Source organism: Pristiophorus japonicus, chromosome 5, assembly GCF_044704955.1.
Source record: "Pristiophorus japonicus isolate sPriJap1 chromosome 5, sPriJap1.hap1, whole genome shotgun sequence".
NCBI lineage: Eukaryota > Metazoa > Chordata > Chondrichthyes > Pristiophoridae > Pristiophorus > Pristiophorus japonicus.
The window spans coordinates 221,732,485-221,756,966 of NC_091981.1; the positions used below are offsets into that span (position 1 = coordinate 221,732,485).

Here is a 24,482-nt window from a genome sequence, read left to right on the forward strand (position 1 = left end):
GCCTGCCTGTCAGCATTCCACAAGAAAAATCAGCTGTTTTCACTGGAATTGGAAATTTGGAATGCAGGACTAGTCTGTCAAAACCAGTTAGATTGGAGGACTGGGCTGGAATCAGTCAGCTGTTGTTTGTTGTACACAAACTTGAGGCAGAAATATTTAAGATGGTTATGTTTAGTAAATGTTTGTTCCAAGGAATTTATATATAGTCTACTCTTAATTTGAAGTTGCTTAATTCAGATTATTGATTAATTAGAATTAAAATTGTGCACAAAAAACCTCATCACTTTATTAAAATTGTTCAATTCCAAGTAGTGAATTTCTGAGCAAAGAGATGATTTAGAATTAACAGGATGAGACTATATAACAGACAAGCTGCCAAAATGCAGCACATAAAAACTTTTAACATTCCTGAAATGAATTTTCCTGAGTATGCCCAGCTGTTAGTTTATGTGAAGGTTTATTTTCTTCAATACTGGTTAAAGCAGTTTTTTTTTTAAAGAGAAGTTGGATGTTCCCTGCTGTGAATGCATTAACTTATTTTATTTGATAATGCACACCACTACTTATGGAATTACTTGGGCTTGGAAATAAAAGAGAGAATGGGCTTGGAGTGATGATGGATTTTATTTAATTTAAGATGACACTGGGATGTGCATTTCGAGTTATGGGCTTGAAAACTTTTTTAAAAACTGCTCCAAATCAGAAATTAAAATATCTGAAGGCACAATCTTATAGCAAGTAAATCTCATGTCTTCAGAACTCTCAACCCCCTTCAGAAGTTTATAAATCACAGTTGCTACTAACTATGCTTTTGTGTACTGCAATGAAAGTGATGGAATGCTGGAAATTCATATTCCATTGCACTCAATCTAACTTCTTGTCCTCGCATATTACAGCCCAATATTTCAGAATTGTTAGCTTTTTTGGGTTCTATCTTTTTGAAGCTGGTGGTCATCTTTTGCCAATTTTATAAATTGAAAAATGTAATTCTGGATACTATTTTACATCAGAGATATCTAACCTTGGAGGGAAGGCAAATAAAGGCAATGAATTTGATGTGGGTTTGGATGCCTGAGCACGTGGAAAGACTACAGCCCTGAAATTGCTGTGTATGATGACGTACTCTGAGTACGCCATCGTATTCTCTTTGAAATCCACTGCAAGTTTGGATTTCAGCATGCGTGAAATCTGGAACTTGCAGCCTGTCAACGTACACATTGACAGACCATCCGCGCGGGTTATGGGAAAGCAATTGCTGGCAGAGTTGACTGGCTGGAAATTGTTGCAGGGTAAGGGAATATCTAAGCCATTAATTAAACATTTGCATGTCGTAAATTATGGACATACAATGTCTGAAATGAGTTTATGCAAATATTGGCCTGAATTACAGTTTTAATGTCTAAAATTATCAAAGTAATTTTTAGTGAGGTTGGTGGAATGAAGGTAATTACGAATAAAATTCCAATTCTGTAAATTGTAATTAGGTTAGATTTCAGGATTCCGTTCCATCTCATGATGGGATTCCCTTCGTAAATGATTAAAATGAAATTCTGCTTTGTGATTGGAAGATTAGGCCCACGTGATTCGAGGCACGCTTCCGCACTGCCTGCGTCCTTGGGATCGGTGGGCCATTATGCTGCCCTCCGCCTTGAGGCCTGAGCCCACAAGTTTTCACAGCCTTGCCGCCAGTAATTTTTTTGCGGGTTGGAGGCATACTTAGGAGATACATCTCCAACTCCAATTTCAAGGCCATTAGGTACTAGGAACGTTTATATTGGAAAAAAGGTGGCTTACAGATAATTAAAAGGACTGGGAAAATATTCAACATTAATTTAAGCTCTCGGGCAAGGGTTAATGAAGTAAAGCTTAGATGAGAGAAATTTAAGCAACAACTTCTTTGCACAGAGGATAATGAACATTAGGAAGAGCTGACATCGAGGTAGTGCAAGTGGAGGATGTAATAAATTTCAAGAGGGTGATGGATAAATGTTCAGCAGACAAGGCTATTAAAGGGTATAAAAGATAAAGTGGGGTAGGAAATCTGTGACCTTTGGGACTGACTGGAAATAACCTTTTCTAGTCCTTTATGTTGCTAAGGACATTGGGACATATTTAGGTGGTGGGCTAATTAAATATGCCTATTGATTTATTTTGGGTAACCATGGCCTCCTGGAGCTTTCTTGATTGCCTTTGGGAGTTGGGGGGGAATTTCCCAGAGGTTTTAACTGAAATTGGCCTCGAGTCTTTTTCTCTGTTTTTTTGCCATCTCCATAAGTTAGAATTACTGGCAATTAGGGAGAGTGTGCACAAGGTTTCACCATCGAACTTCTAGGATGAGCATTCATTGTCTTTTACCTTTTTGTCCACACGTTTGCGTGCTTTTCAGAGAGGATGAGTTGTTCCTCATTTTGTTTGGAAAACTTCTCTCTTTGCTCACTCTGAAGAATTCCACAATTTTCAAATAACTTATTCAATGTATTCTCTGAAGCAAAGAGATTTTAAAAAATCAAGGATAAGCACTGCCACAATATACCAGTGGGATGTAAACGTCAACAGATAACTCAGCATTGATTTCAAAGTAATGTTGCAAATCACTTGCTGCTAACCATCACCCCAGTGGGTTAAAGTTAGAGTTTCCCATGAGTATGTAGTATAACTGACTGGCTTGGGAAATGACCAGTGATGTCTTAAAGCAATAATCATTTACCAAGTGTTGGGCAGCACAAAGGTAAACTATATTGACAGAATGCTGCTACAAAACATGCACAACTGTGAATTTATGAATCAAAATTGAGATCCTGTTAGAACACACCTGTTTAATCAGAGGATTTTTTTCTCCTCTACAAAATGCAGTACAATTTTTAAGTGCTGACACATGGAATCTCTGGATTCTGCTTTGTCTTTACTTTCATAAGAAGTTAAACACAAATGACCTGATGTGAGTTTTTCTCCCAAAAAAGGCGATGCAAAGCAAATAGTTTTGAATAGTACCAGATTGTGCTGGCAAAAAAGCCAACTTCAGTTTAATTCTGGCACCACTGCTATTGAGAGAGGGATGAGGAGCAGGGGCGAAGATTTGAACAGTATAAATGAGTTATAGTTGGGGCCAAGTGACCTTTATGATGCTTTTCAACTCTTTTGTTACACCAATGAAGCTATGGGTTTATGTTTATTTGAAATTGACTAATCTTGTAGATCCTGAGGCATCAAACGTATTCAGATTTTCCTTACCTAGTTTATTACCACTTCATTTATATCAAAGACAGTATTGGTGATTTATTTTCAGTGGATTGTTTCTAAATCCTCCACCACTACCATACGTCGATATGCCAGCAGCTACAGTAGTTAGCCCTCAACTTAAATTTGATTGCTGATTAAAATTTTTCCTCCTACAATAAAATTAAGATCAATTGGAAAGCCCTCCTGTAAATCATATTCTCTTCTGTGCTCCCTTTTTTATTCTTGATCCATTTTGTGTCCCTTGCTCACTGATCTAGATTCTAGAATGGTCCCAGTGGATTGGAAGAGAGTCTAGAACTTGGGGACATAGACTCAGGATCAGGGGTCGGCTATTAAAGACTGAGATGAGGAGGAATTTCTTCTCTGAGGGTTGTGAATCTTTGGAATCCTCTACCCCAAATGGTTGTGGATGCTGAGTCATTGAATATATACAAGGTTGAAATAGATAGATTTTTTGATTCTAGGAGATCCGAGGGATATGGAGATCGAGCGGTAAAGTGGAGTTATGGTCAAAGATCAGCCATGATCTTATTGAATGGTGGAGCAGGCTCGAGCGGGTGTGTGGCCTACTCTTGTTCCTAATTATGTTCTTATCAACCACCACTTCCTTTCATAGTATGGGCGAAACTTTCAACTTCGGCAAAGGCAAACTTACAGCGCATTTTTATTCCACAGTATTCATCCCTAATTTCCCTTTTCACCACCACCTCGCCCCTATTTCCATGATTAGCTTTCTGCAGCTGCATCTTGTGATCATTGATACCATTCTCTTCAGTCCAACTTCTGACCTACCTACAGCACTACCATTCTGGTCAAAGTCATCAGCGACATCCTTTGTCGCTACAACCAACGACCAAGACGTAATATCTCTCCTTGTCTTCCTTGACCGTTCTGTTGTGTTCAATATGGTCGACTATTCCGTCTTCCTCTACAGCCTCCTCTTTGTTGTCAACCCCCTTCATTTGGTGCCACTCCTATTGCCCCAACATAGCCAGCACATCACCTGCAATGCCTTTGTCACTCTTCCACACACAGTCACCTTCACCCTCCTATTTCTTATTTATGTGCTGCTCTTTACCACAGTATCTTTCAGTTTACACTTGCGCACCAGTAACACCGAGCTCTACGTCTTTATTATCAGCTTCAATTCCACAAATATCTCTGCTGTCTGTCTGACTGCTTGTCTGAGAAGTTGGGGGTGAGCTCTAACTTCTCCAGCTTAATATTGGCATGACCAAATTCATCCTATTCCTCTCTCATCAAGAACTCAACACTCTTGCCCCTCAATGCTGCTTGTTAAGGCTCTGTCAGTAGTAACCAATCTTGCATTCCTTTTTGATCCTGAGCAAGGCTTTAAACTTTGTTTCATATCCATCACCATTTCTAACCTCTGCAACATCTCACTTTTCGCCCTTATTTCATTCCCATCACTGCTAAAAACCCATCCAAGCCTCCTTCATACCTCACTTCTCCAATGTGTCCTTGCTAGCCTCCTGAGCTTCACCCATCAGAACTTGTCCAAAACTCTGCCCACCACTTCCTATCATGCGGTCGCCCATCATCCCTGTGCTTGCCCCCTACCTAAACACATTGAATTCAAAGTTCCTATCTTTATTTACAGATTCTGCCATGATTTTGTCAACCCTATCTCTTCAGTTCCCTTCAGCACCATATCCTGGGTTATGTGCTTCACTCCTCTGAATTTCTATTTCCTCCATTCCACTATGACTCGAAGATCCTTCAGCCATCTTGGCCATGCACTCTGAAACTCACTCTGTAAACATCTTCATTTTGCTACATCTCTCCTCACCTTCAAGAGTCTCCTACATCTTCAACCATGCTTTCAAGCACTCCCCTAATTCTGTTTGGCATCCATTTCTCCTCTGTGAAGTGCCTTGGGACATACACTGCTGTAAAGGTGCTATATGAATGCAAGTTGTTATTGGTATCAAAGATCTGCAAAAGCACATAATTAATGTATTGCATAAAGATGTGTCACATCTCACTTGGTTTATTTTCTGTAAACAGCAAAGTGCCATTGTATACTTTGTGTAATCTGGAACTGAAAACTCTGTTTATAGTCTGCATACGTTATTTGATGTGGCTATTTCACTATAATATTTTATCTGTTTCAGTGTAAACATTATGAAGAACAAATTAGACCCTGAAGGATTAGGAATCATCTTATTGGGAACGTTTCTACAAGAATTTTTTCCTGAGCAGGTAAAGCATCTCATTTCATATGCTAACAAAATAATGCTTGTGCAGGATATATAATATATATATATGTGTGTGTGTGTGTGTGTGCGCGCGCGTGTGTGCTTCAGGATGTTATACTGCCAAGCTCTAGCTCTCAGCTGCATCACCAAGAGCGATACTGAAGGATGCTGAAAGCTTCATTATGGGAGAGAAAGAAAACTCAATGGAACAAATTAAAATAAACACCAAGGAAAGCACTCATCATACTTTGGCATTCAGTTAAAGACACAATGGGATAATTTTCTGCATTACTAATTTTCTTTTTCTCTCTCTCTTGTCCATTACGGGAAGAAAATTATGAGCAGCAGGCCGAGAGACTTACTGGTATATTAAAGAAGTTGCAGAGATTGTTGTAAGGGAATAATACGATCAGGAGGTTCTAATAACATTGTAATCCTGGAGAAACTAAACTAGAACAGAAGTAATCTGAGCACAGAGACTGTGTTATGACTTGTAATACATTGCTTCACATGCTGAGGTTTGAGAATTGCAACTTATTTTAAAGGAATACCTTGATTAAGTATCTAATATGATTGAAGATATTTTCTCCTCTTCTTCACGGGCAGTCCTTTTCCCACTTCCACTTCATCTCATGCAGCATTCCTTGGTCAAAACATCATGAATTGACCTATTTCTCGACTTGTCAGTACTGCTTTGAAGTTGGCCGAAGTTTGAAGCAGTTTATATATAATGTGTACATCTTCTTTTCCATTTCTATTTGTTTAGTGCCTTTCAGGTTCACAACTTTGCTGTGTGGTTTTGTATCTTCCACTGTTGAGTTTAACACATCTGGTCATTTCCTTTGGTTACAACTGAGTTTTGCTGATAATGAGTGCATAAAACAAGAGGGAATAAATTCCATGGCTCCATTGTACTAGCAGAGGTGCAGTGGAGTGGAACTTCCACCCACTTTGACCTTCCGGCGATCCCAACCCAAATCCCTGGGTGGAATTATTTAAATAATCGGGGCGGGCATTCATGCCCCTAGTGTCAACAGAGAAGTGCCTGACCCACAATGGCAGCAGAACGCTGAGCATGATTGGACTGAAGAAGGATGCCGCACCTCAGGAAGGATATATTGGTCTTGGAGGGGGTGCAGCGCAGACTCACCAGAATGATACCGGTGCTAAAAGCGTTAAAATATCAAGACAGGTTGCATAGACTAGGCTTATATGTCCTTGAATATAGAAGATTGAGGGGTGATCTAATTGAGGTGTTTAAGATGATTTCAGAATTTGATAGGGTAGCTGTTTCCCCTGGTGGGAGAGTCCAGTTCAAGGGGGCATAACTTTAAAAGAGCTGGGGTGTTCAGGAGTGAAGTCAGCAAGTACTTCTACACACAGAGTAGTGGAAGTCTGGAACACTCGCTCAAAAAGCAGTTGAGGCTCGGTCAATTGAAAATTTCAAAACTGAGATTGATAGATTTTTGTTAGGCAAGAGTATTAAGGGTTACAGAACCAAGGCAGGTAGATGGAGTTAAAATACAGATCAGCCATGAGCTAATTGAATGGCAGAACAGGCTCGATGGGCTGAATGACCTACTCATGTTCCTATGTTTCTAAAAAGGTGAGAAGAAATGTATTCTAATTCCAACCCAGAATAGTAGGACCACTCTGCAACAATCTGTTACCATTAGCCTGTTCATTCTTGTGGCCTTCAACAGGCACTGAATGGAAATTATGCCTGCACTCAGACGACAGTGATCCCACTGAGCCAGTTGAGGACATTTAAGGCATGATTCCCGGGTACATCCACCCCCTCTCTTTCCCCTCTCTTCCTCCAGTGCTGGCTTGATGTGAGTGGGACAGGCAGATGAAGTGCCTACCAAGCCATCCAACCAATCAGGATTTCTTGGGCAGTATAAGTGGAGTGGAAACCCGGAGAATCTAGGTTATACCCCAACTTGCAACCTCCGCCACAACCACTCCATCTCCACGGGGACGGAATATCTATTCTAGATTTATCAGCTATTGATAATAGCACAACAGCCAGGCAACTGAGTCACATGATCAGGGTACTGATTCCTTCCTAGCCTTGTCCTATATCAAACAATTGTCAGTGGGTTAATTCTCTTTCTTCCTCGCACCACTCCCCAACCAAAATAAAACATTTCATTCTGCAATATTGTGCCCGAGATTTGCTTCATAAAGTTAGTTTGCTGGCTTTGACTGAAAGAAACTTCCTTGGGTTCTACATCTAGATGTTTTTGTCTTTGTGAATTTGCAAGCTTCAGCATTTGCACTTTTTGTATTGTCGCAAATGCTAATTATGAGAAATCTGACCCAAAAGTGAGCAATAAATGTAGCGCTGATTTCGAATCAAGATTTTCCCCCTTTTGAGAATATCTACAAAAGGACAATTTTTAATTTGGTTAATTCCAAGCTTTTTAAAAATCTATGTTTTTTACAGTGCGGGAAAAAGGATACCTTTTGAACCAACACAGTATGTGGTATGATTAACCTCATTAGACGTTCGCATTCAGAAACTGAATTTGGGTGGCCAGCAAAAAAAATCTGCAACCTTTGTAAATTCATAACTTAAAACAATAAATAAGGAAGGTCCAGTTTAAGGTCTCATGGGGAAATTGTGAAGTTATCTGTTTGTTGACATAAACATAGCCATTTTCACTTTTTTTTTATTCATTTCCCATTTGATTTAATTTCAAACTCAAGGTTCATAGATAGTTAGCTACACTCCAGATACTTTTCCATCTGCTGCTATGGCTAAAAATAGCTTTATCCTTTTGTGCATTGAGAACTCTATATAATTTACTTAAGCTGGGGCTTAAACTAACCTAACAACAGAAAATCACAAGATCACAATCTCCATCTTCTCTCCCTCCCTCCTCAGAATATTGATCACATATTTCTATAGGCTGTACTGCAAACCCCAGCACTTTTCTTACCTTTCACTGGAGAGTGAGAGAAAGAAAAAAAGAAAGGCTTGCATTTATAGAACGTCTTTCACGACCACCAGATGTTCCAAAGCACTTTACGGCCAATGAAGTACTTTTGAAGTGTAGTCACTGTTGCAATGTAGGAAATTGTAATGTATTTGATTCATGGATTCATTGCTTAATAGAAATGTCTTGCTATAAATTATTAAGAACAAATTGGTTTATTTACAAATGTTTAACAATCACATTACACATTACCAGTTTATCCACTAGGCTCACAACTGCATGCCACATCATGGATGACCCAGACCCAGACTGATTGAGGTTTTATTGAGTCATGTGAACATCATGTGACTGGCTAAGCCACTCACAATGCAACAGCTTTACAAACCTGTGAGCATACTCACAGGTGGATACAGGTGCAAGCGAGAGAATGCTGAGATAAAGTAACCAAATCTCAGTCAGGCAGGCTGTGAAGAAAGAGAAAAAATAACTTTAGGAAGAGGATGAGAGAGAGACTATATTGGTGTCATTTGGTGCCTCCAGTGGCCCATGTGACTGATGCAGCTTACCATTTTTAGCCACATTTATGGTTTCAGTATAAGACAACTCCTCCGGTGTACAGCTTACAACTGAAAATCACACGCCTAGGAATTGTTTAATGTTAATAGCTCTAATTTAAAGGCCTTAATCTTCACAGGGTTTTGATTGCGAATCTCACATTGAGTTGCAGGAATGGTAATTTGAAGACTTTGCAGAGAATATCATGTTATTGGATGCAAATTTGATTATTTACCAATCATAGAATCATAGAAGTTTACAGCACGGAAGGAGGCCATTTCAGCCCATCGTGTCCGCGCCGGCCAACCAAGAGCTATCCAGTTTAATCCTACTTTATTGCCTTGTTCGACCTCCCCAAATGCATTACCTCACACTTACCCGGATTGAATTCCATTTGCCACTGTTCTGCTCATCTGACCAGTACATTAATATCTTCCTGCAGTCCGCAAATTTCTTTTTCATTATCAACCACACACCCTATTTTAGTGTCATCGGCAAACTTCTTAATCATACTCCCAACATTTAAGTCCAAGTCATTGATATATACCACAAACAGCAAGAGACCCAGCACTGAGCCCTGCGGAACCCCACTGGGTATAGCCTTCCAGTCACAAAAACACCCATCAAACATTACCCTCTGCTTCCTGCCTCAGAGCCAATTTTGGATCCAACTTGCCACTTTGCCATGGATTACTTTCGTGACTGGTCTGCCATGTGGGACCTTATCAAAAGCTTTGCACATACACTATATCATACGTGCTGCCCTCATCGACCCTCCTGGTTACCTCCTCGAAAAATTCAATCAAGTTAGTCAGGCACGACCTTCCCTTGACAATTCCATACTGACTGTCCTTGATTAATCCATGTCTTACCAAATGAGAATTTATCCTGTCCCTCAGGATTATTTCCAATAATTTTCCCACCACCAAGGTTAAGCTGACTGGCCTGTAATTACTCGGTCTATCCCTTTCATCTTTTTTAAACAAAGGTACAACATTAGCAATCCTCTGGCACTGCATCTGTAGCCAGAGTGGATTAGAAAATGATGGTCAGAGCCTCTGCTATTTCCTCTTTTGCTTCTCTTAACAGACTGGGATACATTTCATCCAGGCCTGCGGATTTATCCACTTTCAAAGCTGCTAAGCCCCTTAATACTTCCTCTTTTACTATATCTCATCTAATATTTCATACTCTTCCTCCCTCATTGCAAAGTCTGCATCGCTGCTCTCTTTTGTGAAAATGGATGCAAAGTATTCATTAAGAATCTTACCCACGTCTTCCGTCTCCACACACACATTTCCTTTATGGTCTCTAATAGGCCCCACTCTTTCTCTAGTTATCCTCATGCGCTTAATGTATTGATAAAACATCTATGGGTTTTCCCTGATTTTACTTGCCAACATTCTTTCATGCTCTCTCTTTGCTTTCCTGATATCTTTTTGAATTGCACCCCTGCTTTTCTTATACTCCTCTAGAGTTTCTGCATGTTGAGTTCCCGGTATCTGTCATAAGCTTCCTTTTTTTTCTTTATCTTACCCTGTATGTCCTTTGTTAGCCCCACCCTTTTTTTTTAAGGAAACATACTTTCTCTGTACCCTCAGGATCTCCTCCTTGAATGCTTCCCACTGCTATTACTCTGATTTACCATCAAGTAGCCATTTCCAGGCCACTTTGGCCAAATCCCATCTCAGCTCAGCAAAATTGACTTTACCCCAATTGAAAACTTTTATTTCTGGTCCCCCTTTGTCCTTTTCCAATACTACTGAATTACTGAATTATGATCACTAGCACCAAAATGCTCCCCCACTGATCCTCTTCCACTTGCCCAACTTCATTCCCCAAAACCAAGTCCAGAACCGCTCCCTCCCTTGTTGGGCTTTTTATATACTGGCTAAAGAAGTTTTCCTGAATGCATTTTAGGATTTCCGCACCCTCTCTACCATTCACACTACCTTTTTCCCAGTTAATAATAGTTGAAATCCCCCACTATTACAGCTCTATAGTTTTTGCACTTTGCAGCAATTTGCCCACATTCTTCTATTTCCCTCTGACTGCTTGGGGGTCAATACTACACTTCCAGTAGTGTGATCGCCCCTATTTTATACTTTAATTCAACCCATATGGCCTCGTTTGATGACCCCTCTAACATATCAACCCTTCTCACAGCTATAATTATTTATTTAATCAATACTGTGTCCCCCCCCCTTTTTTACCCCCCTCTCTATCCCGTCTGAAAACCCTGTAACCAGGTATGTTGAGCTGCCATACCTGCCCTTTTTTCAACCATGTCTCAGTAATAGCTATAATATCGTACCCCCAAGTGTCAATCTGTGCTCTCAGCTCATCTGCCTTATTTCCTATACTCCTTGCATTCAAGTATATACCATTTAGTATTGTCAAACTCCCCTGTTGTCTATTTTCCAGCCCTTGTTTCCTCTGACTTTCAAATTCATTTTCTACGTCTACTTCTCTACTGCCCAATTCCAGCTTTGCTTCTCTGCCCACTGAATCTATTCTCCGGTTCCCATCCCCCTGCCAAGCTAATTTAAACCCTCCCCAACAGCACTAGCAAAACCTCCTGCGAGGATACTGGTCCCGGTTCTGTTTAGGTGTAACCCGTCCGGCTTGTACAGATCCCACCTCCCCCAGAAACAGTCCCAATGCCTCAGGATTCTAAAGCCCTCCCGCCTGCACCATCTCTCCAGCCATGTATTCATCTTCTCTATCCTCCCATTTCTGTACTCACTAGCACACGGCACTGGCAGTAATTTGGAGATTACTATCTTTTGAGGTCCTGCTTTTTAATCTAGCTTCCTAAACTCTGCCTGCAGGACCTCATCCCTCTTTCTACCTATGTCATTAGTACCGATATGGAGCATGACTTCTGGCTCTTCTCCCTCTCCTCCTAGAATGTCTTGCAGCCGCTCGATGACCTCCTTGACCCTGGCACCAGGGAGGCAACATACGATTTTGGAGTCACGTCTGTGGCCACAGAAATGCTTGTCTGCTCCCCTGACTATTGAATTCTCTACCACCTATTGCTCTTCCATTCTTCCCTCCCTCTCCCCCCCGCTCCCCCCGCCCGTGCAGCTGAGCCACCCGTGGCGCTGTGGACTTGGCTCTGGCTGCACTCCCCAGAGGCACTATCACCCTCACCAGTACTCAGAACAATACTGGTTGGAGAACGAGATGGACTCAGGGGACTCCTGCACTACCTGCCTAGTACTCCTCTTCTGATTTGTGGTCACCTATTTCCTCTCTGCCTGCACACTCTTAAGCTGCGGGGTGACCAGCTCCTGAAACGTGCTATCCACAAAATTTTCAGTCTCGCGGATGCACTGCAGTGACTCCAGCCGCCGCTCAAGCTCCGAAACACGGAGCTCGAGTTGCTGCAGTTGGAAACACCTCCTGCACACGTGGTCGTACAGGTAGCGTGAAGCGTACAGGACATCCCACATGCCACAGGTGTGCACTCCACGGGACTGAGCTGCCCTGCCATCCCTCCAGTTAACAGACTCAGAACTATCGAGCAGAAATAAACTCTCAAACTTTGCGTAGTAGCTGCTGGTCTGTTTTGCTATCAGCTGATTTAATTAATGAGGTTTTTTAGATTAGAAGCATCACTTATCTATGGAGTCACGTCTGCGGCCACAGAAATGCTTGTCTGCTCCCCTGACTTTTTTAAATTAACTTTAATCTTTTCCCTCTTCTCCAAATTCCCACTTTTTCCAAATTTGCAAATAAACCACTCTGCTTAAGTCAAATTCCCAAATAAACCACTCTGCTTAAGTCCACTCCGTTTAAGAACTGTTGACTTTTATACTCTTTGGAGCTACACCCAATTTACAAGTGTTGACACACGAGTATTGATTCTCTGTAAAGTATTTTTTGTTATGTTTGGGATATGCATTACCATTCTTTACTAGCCTAATTTCTAAAAAAAAAGATTCCATCTAAATTTTATGTAAATGTGCTTTGTGGAGCCATGGAATGTTAAGTTGTGGGTTTCCCACGCAGTGATTTATTGATCTCAGCTGTGATGGCAGGATAAGCACTAAGTGGAAAGAAACCTCCCTGTTTTTGAGGAAACTTGAGACAGTGAGGTTACCACTATGATTCCTAGTGGGTAGCAACACAGAATTGGCCGAGAGCTCAGGAGTAGGTTGCCTCTCAATGGGCTCAGTTTTGCCCAGGAGTTGCTGTGTTTTTTTTTTTGGAGTAGGCTGCTTTTTCTGGCCTAACTTTAAAAAACCCAGTTTCCCCAATCAATTTGCACCAGCGTAGCTCACTTAGTTACGTTTTTTTTAGGGTTTTTTTTCCTCAAAAGGGGTGTTACCAGCCTCCTAAGCCAGTTCTGGCCATTTAGGCAACTTAGGCCACTTGAGAAAACCCTTGCGGAGAGTTAAAGAAATTGGCGCAGGTAAGTACATTGGAGGCCATTCGGCCTGAGCTGGGGCGGGAGTGATCGAACTTGCCATCATTGGGGTACAAAAGCAAGCACGGTTGAAATAGGGCAGCGATAGAGTGGGTGATCGGGGTCACACCTTCACTGTTCCTGGGAAAAACTGTAGTCTCGGTCCAAGGTAATTAAATTCAAAGGTGACACCAAACTAACAGGGCTGTGGACTTTGAGGAGGCAGCCAGGATCTTACAAAGAAAGCTTGATGGTGTTTGTAGTTGGGCTCATTGTGGGAACAAATGCACATTGGAAGTTAACCCACTCCATTGATGGGATAGAACTTGTTCTTCCTAATCAGTTACTTATCTAGTTTCTTGCTCAGTTTTAACCACTTTTGAAAAGGCTGAGCCCCAATACAGTCTGAAACTACCTTTTCACCCCAAAAATGGAAACTCCTTTATGCCAGATATTCTATCTTCATTTTGTTTCCCTTTTTAATCTCAACTTTTAATTGTTGTTAAAAATTGGAATAGATAATGTACAATGATGCCACTCATTTTGACATTGTACAGTCCTTCATTCCCATAAACATAGCAAAGAATATTGCAAGATGTTTTAAGACAAACTCTGGTATTTCTCTTTTGACGTTGATAAACTTGAGCCTTAAGTAACAAACATTTCAATTTGAGACAATTTTTTTTCTCATTAATCCATTTAATCCAATTGGTAACATTTTATACCAGTTCAAATATATAGGAAGATTGGTTTCTTCAGGGAATAGTATATACAGGATAATACAATAGCGCCGGTGTAATCTGCCTTTTATTTCACGAGGGATTTGTCTTGCAAGTTAAATTAAAGAGAGATTACACTGGTGACCAGCTATTGGGTTTTTTTTGTGAGCGAGAGGAAATTTCAAGAAAAAGACTTTTATAAAGAGCTTGTAAGGCAGGAGTTAACTTGGAGCTGCTCCCGCTTCGCACCTGTAACTTCACCGAAAGTGCAGTGGAAACCCCGTTTACAATAGCATCAACTTGCAAATGGCTTGTTGCCAACTCACAGCGCTACTGCGCATGCGTGGCCATCATTATTCTCCACTACGCATGTGCAGACGTCCCGGCACATTTTCCAGCGCAGAACGCATGCTCCACCCCCCCGAGGCAACTGGCCCTGCTGCGCAGCTACAGTGAAGAGACCAGACAGCGGCCAAAATTGGAACACTTTTCTGGAGCATCTCCAGACGGACTTAAGCAGTGCAACTCCGGTAAGTATGCTAAAAAAACGGGTTCGATCAAAATTGAGCCCAATGTATGGAACAGGATGGCAATGAAAGCGAGGAGGGAAAATAAACAATTCCTTTTCATTACTAAATGTATTAGCAGTTATCTAAAGTAACAATAAATGGGGATTTATATTGTATGATTGAAAAATACATCTAGCACATAGTTGTTCAGGTTACACTGGGGGACAAGGTTTTTTTTTTCCTGTGATGATGAAATAGATAAAAGCCATTAAGCAGACAATGATGTCTTTAAACAATTGAGCCTGATTTTATGAATTTTTTATTTGTAGTTGTTGGATTCCAATGGGAGTACCACGTGTAATTGTTTATTGCATTTTACTGGATATTTTTGACATTTTTGGTTGGGGATAGAGTATAAAAGCAGGGAAGTCATGCTGCAACTGTACAGGGTATTAATGAGGCCACACCTAGAGTACTGCGTACAGTTTTGGTCTCCTTATTTAAGGAGGGATATACTTACGTTGGAGGCAGTTCACAGGAGGTTCACAAGGTTGACGTATGAAGAAAGGTTGAGCAGGTTGGGCCTATACTCATTGGCGTTTAGAAGAATGAGAGGTGATCTTACTGAAACATATACTGAGGGGGTTCAACAAGGTAGATGTAGAGAGGATGTTTCCACTTGTAGAGGAATCTAGAATGAGGGGGGATAGTTTAAGAATAAGGGATCGCCCATTTAGAGCTAAGATGAGAAGAAATTTCTTCTCAGAGTTGTAAATCTATGGAATTCTCTGCCCCAGATAGCTGAGGAGGCTGGGTCTATGAATATATTTAAGGTGGAGATGGACAGATTTTTGAATGATGAGAGTGAAGGGTTATGGGGAGAGGGCAGGGAAGTGGAGCTGAACCCAAGATCATTTCAGCCATGATCTTCTGAAATGATGGAACAGGCTCGAGGGGACAAATAGCCTAATCCTGCTCCTATTTCTTATGTTAAGGTTTGAATAAATGTATTTTCAGTATCAATGTCATTGGTATTTGCTAAACATATTTTGGAATTTTTTAAAGGAATAATTTCCAAAGCTTCCTAAAGTGGCCTCCTTTGACCTGGACAGTGGGTGAGGTGGGTTTTGGTGAGCAGTGCTCAGTTCTCAAATTTAATAGCTTCCTTAAAAGATGTGGAATACTGTCTTAGAGGGCAAAATTATCCAAGACCATGTACCACTGGCAAGGCCTTGCATGCAAAGGACAGCTTATCAGACAATCCAGGGTACACTGCAATTTAGACAGCATGTAATATCAAACTTGATTCACTACAGTGAAAAGACACACAGTTTGAAGTTTTTAATGAGTGTTGGAGAAAGTTAAAAGCAAAATACTGCGGATGCTGGAAATCTCGAGGAGCAGGCTCCCGTGACCCGGTAAGGTGGTGGTGAAAGGTGGGTAGGCCCACGGGTGAAAGGTGGGTAGGCCCACGGGTGCAGACCACCCTGCCGGCGTGTATTGATAGGGGATCCCTTCCCTAAGCTCCAGCCCATACCTCCTCCACTCCCAGTGTCTTCGGTCCAGTCATCCCCCACCTTTCTCTGCCACATTCCCAGGTCACGGGAGCCTTCTCCTCTTTGCCAGATTTTCCATACTTCCCTGCCCCTCTGCTATTCTGTAGCCATTTGCACCTCCTCAGGACCCATCTTTTGTTTATTTACTTGTCCCATTACCTGCCATCATCCCTATTCTCAATTAATCACTCCAGGCCTCCACCCTATCACAGACCCTCCCCTTTGTTCCTCCCCCACCCCCTTTTCCCTGCTTTGGTACTTGCTTAAAAACTGTTAATCTCTAACATCTTCAGTTCTGACGAAAGGTTATCGATCTGCAGCGTTATAACTCTGTTTTACTTTCCAGAGATGCTGCCTGCCTGCTGAGTGTTTTGTAATATTTCTTGTGTTTATTGTTAAAGTAATTTGTTAGTTTTATGCTTTTTTTAAATTTCTGTACCATAAATAATTACCATATATAACAAAGGAATACTTAATGAAACATGTAAAGGTAGTGTAATCAAAATAGAAAATGCTGGAAATCTCGGTGGGTCAGGAAGCATCTGCAGAGAGAAAGCAGAGTTCTGACGAAGGGTCATCGACCCAAAATGCCTTTATTGCAAGTGGGATGAAGCATAAAAGTAGGGAAGTCCTGCTCCAACTGTACAGGGCATTGGTGAGACCACACTTGGAGTACTGCGTACAGGTTTGGTCTCTGTATTTTAAGGACGGATATACTTGCATTGGAGGCAGTTGAGAGAAGATTCACGAGGTTGATTCCTGAGATGAAGAGGTTGTCTTGTGAAGAAAGGTTGGGCCTATACTCTTTGGAGTTTAGAAGAATGAGAAGTGATCTTATTGAAATCTATAAGATTCTGAAGGGGCTTGACAAGGTCGATGCAGAGAGGATGTTTCTCCTCGTGGGGAATCTAGAACTAGGGGGCATAGTTTCACAATAAGGGGTCGCCCATTTAAAAAGGAAATGAGGAGGAATTTCTTCTCGGGGTCGTGATTCTTTGGAATTCTTTACCCCAGAGAGCTGTGGAGGCTGGGTCATTGAATATATTTTTGGAGATAGACAGATTTTTTAATAAGGAAGTTGAGGGTTATGGGGATCAGCCATGATCTTATTGAATGGCGGAGCAGGTTTGAGGGGCCAAATGGCCTACTCCTCCTATTTCTTATGTTCTCGAGTTTCTGCTCAAACTTATTTGCATTTCGCCGAACACAAAATCTGCCATGAACCAGCACAATCGGGCAACATTGTAAAGGTAATTGTGTTTTTTTTCATTTGCTTTAGAAAATATTCCATGATATATTTAACTGAAAACTAGGTGCATTTTGATTTAGTACAACTGAAAATGGGTTTATCAAAAAATAAGCATTTTTAATCAGTCACAATCCACCACCTGTGAGTAACCTAATTTTAAATTAATGAAATTGACTTTTTTTAAATGTGAAGAACCATTTCCTAGTTATATTGGAGTACAGTAGTCAGTTTTGTAATTTTGTTTTAAGCTTTTAAAATGTTTCTGTTGATGTCCTTGCACCCAAAGAACCATCTTAAATTTTAAAGCCTCCTCAAAGGCCCAGAAACAAGCTCAATTAGTGGAAACTCCCAGTGGTAATTAATTTATCCTGGGGGTGGGCAGGGCCCGCTTCTAGTGCGATGTTTTTTTAAACTAGCGCAGAAGATCGCGGAAACTTGAGATGTGCTGGATGCAATTTGTGCTGAAAATTCTGTACCGGTTATGCCGATCTCGGCCGAATTCTGCCAAAAAGAAATTGTGCCAGAAATTCCAGGCTGTAATTTATACATTTTCTTCAGTAGTTGTATGCTACATGGATCATCATCTAATTTTCCTGGTTTAATTAGTATTGCTGTACTACACACACAAACGTTTATTTGTAGAAAGTCACTACTCAATTAGATCTGTCGACAGCTGCTGCTTTAATCGTTCTGTAACTTGACTGGCATAATGTGACGAGCAGAATTAAATCCCAAAACTGTATAATGCAATTTGGAGAACAAAAGTGCAAAATCCATGTGAATGTCTCCCATTCTGTTCTATTTCAGGAATCTACCATTCCAGATTCATTTACTGTTTACCACTACAATGGGTTGAAGCAGTCTAACTACAGTGAAAAGGTGAGGCAAGAATAGAGCATAACTATTAATCATCTGCATTTCCTGTCTCATTAGAAACCCCTGGTTTGAATATGTACATATTGACAATATGATTCGGTTCTCTATATTGAATTCACATTTTTTTATGGAAGAACAGCAATTTTGTAAAGTCCATGAAGATGTTTTGAGAAATTGACGATTAATTTTGCCGGTGTTATCCAAACCACAAGCCTAATGCTTATTGATGTGGGTTCTGGCAAACATATTAAAAACTAAAGCTAGTAGAATCATAGAATCATCTCTTCTCTTTCTCTCTTGGGCAGTCCCTCGGAGTCGAGGATGACTTGCTTCCTCACTAAAAGTGAGTTCTCAGGTGACTGATGAGTCCTATGCGGGACCTACAGTCTTTGTCACAGGTGGGGCAGACGGTGGTTGAAGGAAAAGGTGGGTGAGGTGCCTGGGTTGCCATGCGCTCCTTCCGCTGTCCATGCTTGGTTTCTGCTTGCTCTCAGCGATGGGACTCTAGGTGCTCAGTGCCTTCCCAGATGTTCTTCCTCCACTTTGGGCGGTCTTGGACCGGGGATTCCCAGGTGTCGGTGGGGATGTTGCACTTTATCAAGGAGACTTTGAGGGTGTCCTTGAAGCGTTTCCTCTGCCCACCTGGGGCTCGCTTGTCATGTTGAAGCTCCGTGCGGACGATGTGGCCCGCCCAACGGAGCTGATCGAGCGTGGTCAATGCTTCGATGCTGGGGATATTGGCCTGAGCGAGAACACTGATGGTGCGTCTTATCCTGCCAATGGATTTGCAGGATCTTGCGGAGGCAATGCTGGTGGTACTTCTCCAGCGTTTTGAGGTGTCTGCTGCATATAATTGACGTCATAGAATCATACAGCACAGAAGGAGGCCACTTAGTCCATCATACCAGTGCCAGCACTTTGAAAGAGCTTTCCAATTAGATCCACTCCCAAGCACTTTCCCCATGACCTGCACATTTTTCTGAGTACAAACTAGTAAGATAATAAAGTAGTAATAGGAAAGATTAACTTTTGGAAACATTTAAGCACCAATTTTAACCTAACATGCCTGGTTAGAACGGAGTGTGTTCGAGTTAGAAGCCCACTTTACACCCCGTTCCATTTTTATCTCCATTGAAGTCAATGGCGTGTAAAATAGGGCGGGGTGTAAATCGGGTGGTTGACTCGATTGTGCCCTGTTCTCACCGGGTGCAGTAGGTTAAAATCGGAATTTTAGTTATTAAAATGTGTATTAAATTGCAGTAGCAATCTATTTTAATTGATGTTGTAAATGATGTGCTTTTGATGCCATGCACTTATCAAAGACTTGCCAATTGTAACAAATAACTTGTACTCAGATAGACCTCGGCATTAGAATACCATGTGCCCATGGGATAGTATGGCACAAAGTTCTCAATCTTTCAGCTGTAGCTCCTCAGGGATAATTTTACAACTCCGTGCTGTTAGGGAGTGCCTCGCCTGCCAGCCGCACATCAGAAAGTCAAGTGCACTCTGCCGATTATTTTCTCACTGTTATGGCCTGAAAATCCTGGACAGTACACACACAAATTTGGGATATGCTGCCAGAAGTGCAGACTGGTAAAATTACCCCAGACCCATCTTTTGTGTTGCCGAGCAAGTGGTTTCTGAGCAATATTAGCATGGTGGTTCAGCACATCACGGAAAGAACCAGGAAAGAGGAAATGAAGAGAACAATATATTTTTACAGAGCTCATCCTTGAACCTCCTACCACCCTCCCCAAAAACGGTTACGGTACATTCTCCACTAAAGGGAAAACAGGTTGATTAAACACTTCTTCTTTATTACCTTAAACAAACCTTTACCAACCACTGGGAACAATTAGACACCACAGAGAAAGAAAACAGTCCACCATGACCTTTTACCATTCATCCAGCCTCTTAGCTTGGGAGTTGAAAGAACTCTCGCCTCTTATTTTGGGATCCTCATGATCTCTTTTTTTTTTTCTTTTCATTTGCTGTGTACTTGTAGGTCAAAAGATTAAGTATACCTTACACAGCTGTCCTTAGCATTAAAAAGGTTAATGTAGACAAGGCTGTGTATGTGTGAAGGCTCTTCTCATAGTGGTTATTTGGTTCACATGCAAAAGATGCAGCACTTTATTACCTAACTATTTTGGAGTATACTGTATTAGCCCTGCCCAAAAAATATACATTTAATTGCAATCTTCTGAAAAGGCATTACAAAGTAAAAACCACAAACATTTCTGATTGACCAAACACTTTTCAGCTTGTCAGACTATTAAAATAAATTATGTTCCTTCTGTTCTTCAAAAGGTTATGTATGTCGAGGGAACTGCTGTTGTCATGGGCTTTGAAGATCCAATGGTGCGAACTGATGACACTCCAATCAAGCGCTGTTTGCAAACTAAATGGCCATATATAGAGCTTATGTGGAATACAGACAGGTCACCCTCCTTAAATTAGTTCCAGGAAATCCAAAACCAAACAAAATTCCAAATACTGTAAGCTGTACTGCTTTTTGAAATCTGTACACAATTGCTGCTAACTGGAATGTAGTGTCCCTGAAGTCCTTAAGAAACTGTAGACCTTAATTATTCTACTAATTACTATTGATAAAGGTCCAAGTCACTGTCATTCACTGCTAATCAAAAGATTATCCATAGAAAAGAGTAATATGCTGTCAATTTGACTGAAAGAAATTGTTTCATTATATCATCCTGAAGATGTAAAACCAAAATTCTCTGAAATAATGGCTGGTTAAGAGTAATGTTCAGATTTAGGGCCTGCAATTCTGGGTCCTGTCTATGCCGCCAGAACTGGAGTGGAGCGGGACTCCTGGCCGATAACAGCCTGATGGAATGAATGCCAGAGGCCCGATGAGAAATTTAAAAAAAAACATTTCCCCAAAGGTAAAGATTACCTGTTAGATAATCAATTCCTTATACAGGTAACCCAGCTGGGGCCATTGTATGGCCCAATACAAGATATACATCAGCTTTCAGCCTTTGCAGGTCCCATTGGGCCCAAGGAGGGCACGCTGGCCGGAATTTCCGGCATAGACCAGGAATGCACCCAGATAGGACTCCAAAAATGTACTTTGATGTCGGGACAGCAGGTGAAATATTAGCCCATTCCCCTCCCACCCACCCCCGTGGGATTGGTATCCGTTTTTGCAGTTTCCAAATTTGCCCCCAAATTGGAAAATTTGAATCAAGTGTTCCAAACTAACTTTAAGTGCAAAATCTTTACCTCCAAGTGTCCTCAAGAATATTCTTAATGAGAATGTTTGAAAAACAACTTTTCACCTAAAGAACTGTTCTGCAGAACAAGCAACATAATTCATTCAAATGGATGTGCTCCTTTATGTCACCAAAAGTTTCACCGTAGAAGGTGTCCCCCGAGAATAATTAATTCCAATATAATCTGCATGACTAGAAAAAACTCAATTCTCAGTTGGACTTTTTCTATGCAGAAAATGTTCCACCTGACAGCAAATCTGCTGCACGAAATCCCTTTTGTGAAGTCAGTGGAGTACATCTGCTTGGACAAAATAGCATTCTGCTGTACTCCTCAGGGAACCCATTACAAAAATGCTATTCTTAATCAGTAGGGGTTAATTCAAAACTGCATGCTATGGGTCATAGGTGTAACTGGGAAGGAGGGGGGGAAGAAATTAAATTGAAAATACCCTGCATTCTCTTCCCCCCGCCCCCTCCCAGATGCCCTCTGAGTTAAAATACATGAATTTTCAACTTTAATGTAAACAGGATTGACAGCATCCTGTCTAATTGCGTGTCGTCAGCGACTTTATTTATCTTCAACATCCCGTGAACTTAACCAGTGACAGTGACTAAAAACGTTATCTTTTACAGTGATCTTGGCGGGGGGGGGAGTGGGGAGGAGGATTCATGGATATGTTTGGGAGAGCTATTTGTTTAATTATTTTACTTTGTGGTGTATGCTTTGAACTACCAGCTGAAACACTGGGTACATGGCTCTCTGTAACATACTGGAATTCTGCAGTTTACATTTTTGACAATGTACCGCAGTGGAAGCCATACAAAAGTAAAATATAAATGCAAATTGTGGCTAAATACAATGTGTCATACATTCTGAATCTTCACAGTGATTAACGCAACTTATCTCTGAAGTTATCCAGCTGTACTGTTACATAATATTGCCAAGATTTGTTTTCTTTCGTGTCAAAATTACACCGTTTGCCAGTGTTCATGTGTATTTAAATTCTGCTTGTTAGATTGCATGAGAAATTAACAATTTATTGTCCATAAAACACTGGTGTTCTCCTATTTATTATGATTTGGCAGTTGGCCTAAAATAAAAATACAGTTGAAAAATGTTCTGAATTATTTTCTTAATGCACTTGAGCCGACTTTGACTATTTTGTTATTTAAATTTGTTTCTAGGCTGAACAAAGACTTATTGTAAAATTACTTTTCATTGATTACTAATTTTCCAAAGCAGTAATTTTATCTGTAAAAAAATATCTTTAGCAATAAATAGTCCATGTTTTGTTTTATTGGAGAATATTAAAATAATTCAGTTGATTCTAGAAATTCTCATTGTGTTTTTGTTAAAGAACCATTTTGGAACAATTTTCTGAAGCAACAGCAACTAATGGACCAGCAACGAAATACATCACATTTATGTAACGTCCAGTACAGTTAAAGGGAGAATTTAGATAACTAGTCGTATAACCAAAAGGGCTAGAAATTCGACAGATTTGTGCCCGTTTTACTGCCAGGGCGAAGCGATATATATATTTTTTTGTTGATAAACGAGTCGCACAATATTTTATGCCCTAGCGCTAAAAGTTACCACCTGCCCGATTTTTTTTTTAAAGTGTTTTTATAACATCAAGTGGCATGCAATGCTGCGCTATCGCTGCGGGCAGTAAATTCAGGAGGCCTCGGCACTTACAGCGCCATCTTGAAAATGGAGCACAAGTTCAGTGCAGAAAAGGATTTGGAGAAGGAAGGCTGCATTTTGTACAGTGAAGTTTTATGTGAGTTAAGTTCGTTTTAAAGGACATTTAAAAAAAAAAAAATTTAAATAGGGGCGATACTATGTTAATCATTATTCCTGGTTGCTATTTGTTTGCAGCATCGAACTGGAAGAAGGCTTATTGATGAGCATTTTGAGCGTAATCGAAAGTTCGCAGACGTATGGGGAGGAGGCCTCACCACCATGAGTTTACAGGGAACATCGCTCATACCTGCAGCTCTCTGAGGCACAGTGCATTTAAAGGCTGTTCTTCCAAAAAGAGGTGGTCACAGAGATATGTCAGCTCATAAAGGCAGACCCACAGTCTACCAGCAGCAACAGGACTGCACTGCCCATCAAGGTGAAGGTGACTGTGGCACTTGTCTTCCATGCCTCCGGCTCCTTTCAGGCATCAGCAGGGTATATCTGCTCCATCTCACAGTTCACTACACCAGGTGACTACTGCACTGTACGCACGCAGGATGGACATTATAAAGTTCCCAATGACCAGGGAGACCCAAAATGAGAGGGCTATAGGTTTTGGACGATTTTCTGGTTTCCCCAAGGTTCAGGGTGCCATTGACTGTACACACATCGCCCTGCGAGCACCTTTACTCAATCCAGAGGTTTACTGAAACCGAAAGGGATTCCACTCCATGAGCGTACAGATCGCGTGCGACCATACTCAGCGCATCATGGCAGTCAATGCCCTATATCCAGGGAGCATCCATGATGCTTTCATCTTGCGTGAGAGCACTGTCTCATGCCTGTTAAAGTGGCAACCACAAAGCCAGAGCTGGATACTGGGGGACAAGGTTACGGCCTCGCCACCTGGCTCATGCCTCCTCCCTCCGGAACTCTCAGACAGAAGCTGAGCATCGCCACACACAACGTCGTCGAAAAGACAATTGGAGTGCTCAAGCAGTGCTTCCGATGCCTGGACCACTCTGGAGGCTTTCTGCAATACTCCCCTCAGCAGATCTGAGATCATTGTGGTATGCTGCATGCTACACAACTTAGCCATCATGAGGGAATAGGATTTGCCACTGGGGACTGCAGGACCACCTCACGAGAGAGGAGATTGAGGACGAGGAGTCTGGCGATGAAACCATGCAACCACCACCACACAGGAGGCCTCGTGGAGCTTTCGCCACTGCAAAAGCCTTACATCAGCAGGTCATAATTTAACGCTTTGCTTGAAG

At 41.3% G+C, this 24,482-nt stretch overlaps 1 protein-coding gene across 1 annotated transcript in view; it reads left to right on the forward strand.

Moving 5' to 3' along the window:
* mindy3 (MINDY lysine 48 deubiquitinase 3) overlaps positions 1–22,636 on the forward strand; it is a 175,830-nt gene extending 153,194 nt beyond the window's left edge. Inside the window, exons 13-15 of the mRNA XM_070881329.1 lie at positions 5,376–5,463; positions 18,211–18,282; positions 20,593–22,636. Of these exons, the coding sequence (XP_070737430.1) occupies positions 5,376–5,463; positions 18,211–18,282; positions 20,593–20,742 (310 nt within the window). The 3' untranslated portion in view covers positions 20,743–22,636. The remainder of the gene's footprint in view (positions 1–5,375; positions 5,464–18,210; positions 18,283–20,592) is intronic.
* The last annotated feature ends 1,846 nt before the right edge of the window (positions 22,637–24,482 follow it).